The sequence below is a fragment of the Buceros rhinoceros genome, unplaced genomic scaffold (genome assembly GCF_000710305.1).
Source record: "Buceros rhinoceros silvestris isolate BGI_N320 unplaced genomic scaffold, ASM71030v1 scaffold12158, whole genome shotgun sequence".
NCBI classification, from domain to species: Eukaryota; Metazoa; Chordata; class Aves; order Bucerotiformes; family Bucerotidae; genus Buceros; species Buceros rhinoceros.
Genome location: NW_010425144.1, coordinates 12,532 through 17,010, shown reverse-complemented (window position 1 = coordinate 17,010; position 4,479 = coordinate 12,532). Strand labels below are relative to the sequence as shown.

General features: G+C 46.2%; 1 protein-coding gene across 1 annotated transcript in view; it reads left to right on the top strand.

The window, feature by feature from the left end:
* Window positions 1-574: 574 nt before the first annotated feature.
* The window catches only part of LOC104497754 (neuroplastin-like), a gene marked incomplete at its 3' end in the record, with an annotated part of 13,775 nt that continues 9,870 nt past the window's right edge, over window positions 575-4,479 (top strand). Inside the window, exons 1-3 of the mRNA XM_010141036.1 lie at window positions 575-589; window positions 955-1,150; window positions 1,246-1,701. Of these exons, the coding sequence (XP_010139338.1) occupies window positions 575-589; window positions 955-1,150; window positions 1,246-1,701 (667 nt within the window). The remainder of the gene's footprint in view (window positions 590-954; window positions 1,151-1,245; window positions 1,702-4,479) is intronic.

Sequence of the window (4,479 nt, the reverse complement as noted above, 5' to 3'; positions counted from 1 at the left end):
TCTTCAAACGGGGCTGTGCTGGCCAGGAAGAGTTTCTCTGTGTGCTCTAGAGACTCTTGGTCTTGTTTTCTTGCCCACGTGATTCTTCGGAGATGCATCTGTAGTGCAAACTTCCCATGTAACTGCCTGTCCACGTGCAACTGTGTGTTTCACTGTTTCATGAGTGTTGTCAAATGATGTGTGTTTGGGGGATGCAGTGTAATGAATGTCCATCAGAAATTTCCCCAAGGCATAATTTATGTCCACCTTTCCGTTTTCTAACATCCGTTGAATCGTACTTCAATCTTCTTTCTGAAAATGAGCTGTGAATTTGAGAGAGGGATGACCCAATCTGAGTTTTATCAGCTGTGTGGCACTCTAACCCTGCGTGCTGATGAGCAGCCCTGCTGCCCAGGAGCACAGCAATATGACAGGTTTTGCTGCATAATCTGTCTGGCCAGCTGTATTCTAATCTTTTCAGTTTGGGGGGGGTGGGGCTGGCGGTGGAAGAGACTAGCTTTAAGGCAACATTCTTTTCAATAGATACCTTTGAAAATAGGATTGAAGGACGATTTAGTATGTCTGTGCTCTTAACATGGATCTGAAGCTGGTAAGTATTGAAGGATTTCGTGCCGTAATAAGGATACTTCAGCCTGGTCATGAATTTCACCACAGCATCTTGTTTCAGAAGGCAAAAATCACGTGGTCTATTAAGGTGCCTTTGCTATCAGTTTCCTAACTGACAAAATGCTCCTTTGGCCTATGTGTATATATACCACTGAAAGTCCCTTTACCTGAGAAGGTTGTGAGCCTTCTGGAGCTGCGGTGATCCAGCTACTTCAGGAAAGTGGGTCACTTGTATCTTAGGGAATTCCCTGCCTAGGAAGTCCAAAATAAATGGAAGGAAAGGTCAAAGCAGAGTTCACAGCTGAGTAGGGCAGGAACTTTTGGGTTTTACCCTTTCTTCGCCTGTAGACAGGGCATATAAAGCAAGAAAACTCTCCAGAGAAAAGACATCTTGCCAATTACAAGGTCCATGCAACTGCAAAAGGCTTGAAAGCCCCTCAGTCTGCCCTATGGCTTGGAGGAACATCCTGGCTGGTGCGCGCTGCAGCCCGTGGCTTCCCAGATCCCGCTGCCATGAGTGGATCCCCGGCCGTGCCTCCCGTGGGTACTCTGAGTGGGCGCGCACTGCTCCCAAGCCATTGACCTCCATCCGACAGTGCTCTGTGGTGTGCTTTTTCTATGACAGTTGTCTTATTGTAGATGCTAATGTCTTATCTCTTTGTTTTCTGCACCTCATTGCTTTGTTCTTTATGAGATCTGTTGTTTTCTGCCGTTCTGTCACTGCGTTTCTGCTGCCCCTCCCTCTAGCTGGGTTTGTCAAGTCGCCCATGTCAGAAACTAGACTCACGGGGGACGCCTTTGAACTGTACTGTGATGTGGTTGGGAATCCCACTCCAGAGATCCAGTGGTGGTATGCTGAAGTCAACCGGGCTGAGTCTTTCAAACAGCTGTGGGATGGCGCTCGGAAGCGCCGTGTCACCATTAACACTGCCTACGGGTCCAATGGGGTGAGTGTGCTGAGAATAACCCGTCTTACCTTGGAAGACTCTGGGACTTACGAGTGCAGGGCCAGCAACGATCCCAGGAGGAATGACTTGAGGCAAAATCCCTCCATAACGTGGATTCGAGCCCAGGCTACTATAAGCGTCCTTCAGAGTGAGTCCGGCACCCTGCTGTAGTGGTACCGTAGTGTCTAGAGGCGTTCTGATGACCCTCACCCTGTCACCCCGGTACACAGCCCTCTGCTACCCTGTCCTCTTGTGCTGAACCCCAGACCGCTTCTCCACCTGTAGTGCTGACGTTGTCCTGCCATTTGTGTCTCTTCTCCGTAGGATCAAAGGACTTGGGAGAACCTGTGGATCTGTCTTGCAGCTTCTGTGTAAAAATGAGCCCAGTATTGAACTGGTGTGTCTTCCCCATGGCCGTTAGTTTTGTAGCAGGTTTCCAGCCACCCTAATGCTGGTTTCTCCATGAGTGCCTTTCTGTTTGATTTCTGTTTCTTCCTGGGTCTAACCACTTTATTTTGTACTTCTTCTGTTCTCCTGGAATTCCTGACTGCTTCTCGCATGGGTTTGGTTGCATATATGCCTCTGTACGAATCCTTCCCTTTTGAGTTATGTGTGACCTTCAATGTTTAGATTTTTCCATGAAATTGTTGTTTCTTTTCCTTTCTGAACAGCCGCTTGTTTCTGATGAGGTCTCTGATGCAGCAGCGCTGAACTGATGCAGCTATTCTTAATCCAGCCTATGAAAGGAGGGAGGGAGAGTATCCTCCCCCAGTGTTGAACTAATAACTTTAGCGAAATGGCTTTCATCTGAGAATGCAACTTCTGGCAGCAGCAGAGCTTTCAAAAGTAGAGAATATGGTTGACCCAGAACTGCTTTTTATTCTTTATTGTTACAAGACTTTTCTGCGTTCGGCTCGTTTCTAAAGCACTCCCAGACAAGTTTGGAAATTTATGTTGTCAAGAGGTGGTAGAGAAGGACCCTGCTTCATCTTGTGCAAGGCGCAGAACTCTTGCATTTGCTAATAAGATGGAGCAAATGTCTGATGAGTTATAGGCGGAGCAAATTAGATCTGCAATGTGAGTCTGCTGCCTGGAGGCACAGGAGAACTTGCTTTCTCGGTGATTCCTCGATGTGCTAAGGTGGCCAAGAGTAGAGCCATAGGTGTTGTCTTGCTCTTGTGCTCTGTGCATAAGTAAGCCTTCTGTGTACCACTTCTTGTTTAGGTACAAAAATGTCAAACTCTGTATTTACGTGTCAGTTGTGGTTTTGGATACCTTCAGAACGAGCCCAAAACTCCCTGAAGTGTGGTGTTGCAGTCAGCACTGCTGAATCAGAGACCTTCCCTCTGGAAAATGGAAACAGCATTGATACACGTGGAAAAACAGACCTTGGACCCAATGACGTGGATTGACTTGACAATTTTAAGTGGCATTGGGTCAGCTCAAACTTGCCCCTGTTGAGGCCTGTAGTTTTTTTGAGTGTAGTATGTCTGTGGTGGTGCTGTGTTCCTCTCCTTGTGTCCAGTCAGTTTTAGTCACCTACTGAGGGAGAAAATCCTTTTCATACTAGAAGTGACCGTTGGGGAATGAATTTCTGTGAAGATGTCTCCATGTGGAAAGTGGGTTCTTCTCTCTCAAGCCGTTGATACTAACCTGCTCCGGGGACTGAAGTTTAACCTCCTGTCTTCCTCCCCAGTTCACATCGTCTTGTTGCATCTGGTGCTACTAATTCTGGAGTGTGTATCGTGACCTCATTGCTAAGTGCCTTGTGCCCAGGATAATTCTTCTGCATTTGTGTTCTGCTCATGGTGGGGTAGTGTTGAACCAATACTTCACTGCTTTTACTCTGTAATATTGTGTGTGTTAAGCGATCTGACCAGCTACTGTATGGGAAACAGACCACCTGAACACCAAACGTCTGCGCGACCGTGCTGTAAATGGAGCCACGCGGCTTGAGCAGGTTTCCAAGCCGTCCCTGGAAGGTGGAGACCATCGTATGTGAAGCTGCTGTATTATGTGTGCAACCACAACTTGTCTTTGAAACGGGGCTTTTCTGACTAAACAGTGGTGGAGTTTCCAGCCACTCGTGGCCATTTTGCCGACTGGAATGGAACGTCAGACGTTATCAGGAGATCACAACCCCTTTTTGCTGTCATTTAAATCACAGCTTGTCTCAAACACCAGAACTGGAATGCAGAGGAGTCAAGTGCAACTTGATTTTTAAAGTTCGCACCCAAGAACTAGCATCTGGCTTCCATCGCATTCCTAATTTGGATAAAGAGTTTCCTTTATTGATGTTTTTTTGTTTGTTTTTTTATATAACTTGGAATCCTGGTCTTGCATAAAATGGGCAATTTGGTGTGACCCTTCAGCATCTTGCTCTTCCTTTGGATATCACTGTCGCAGGAACGTTCCACTTGCAGTTTGGCTTCTAGACTTGAATCAGGCTAGGACTGCCCAATTGTTTTTTATTTTTTTATAAAAAAAACCAAAGTCACAGGTAAAATATGTAAATGAGGCTGTAGTTGCCTTTAATTTTTGTAACCTAAAACTTTAAAATTGCAAGTCAGACACAAAATGCCCCAGTAAAACGTGAGCAAAGTGAGTTTGAGACAGCCATAAATATATTCTGGACATCCCAGCTTAGAGCTGTCGGTAAGGATAGGTGAGAATTAGCAGAACGAGTCGCTGTTGCTCCAGGCAGCATGGTTTTTGGAGGTTCTGGCTCATCGGTCTTAAATGCTGAGGACTCCATTATCAACAGACTACGAAAGTCAGAAGATTAGCACTGTCAAAGCCCGTTTGGATTAAGTCTTTACGTTCTGCTTTCCAGAGTCACATTTTTTTTGGTGACTCTTTTCCTGTTGCTGGCAGTTGTGTAATGCTTTTATGATGGCAACGGGGATGCTTTCGGCTTCCAGGGTTG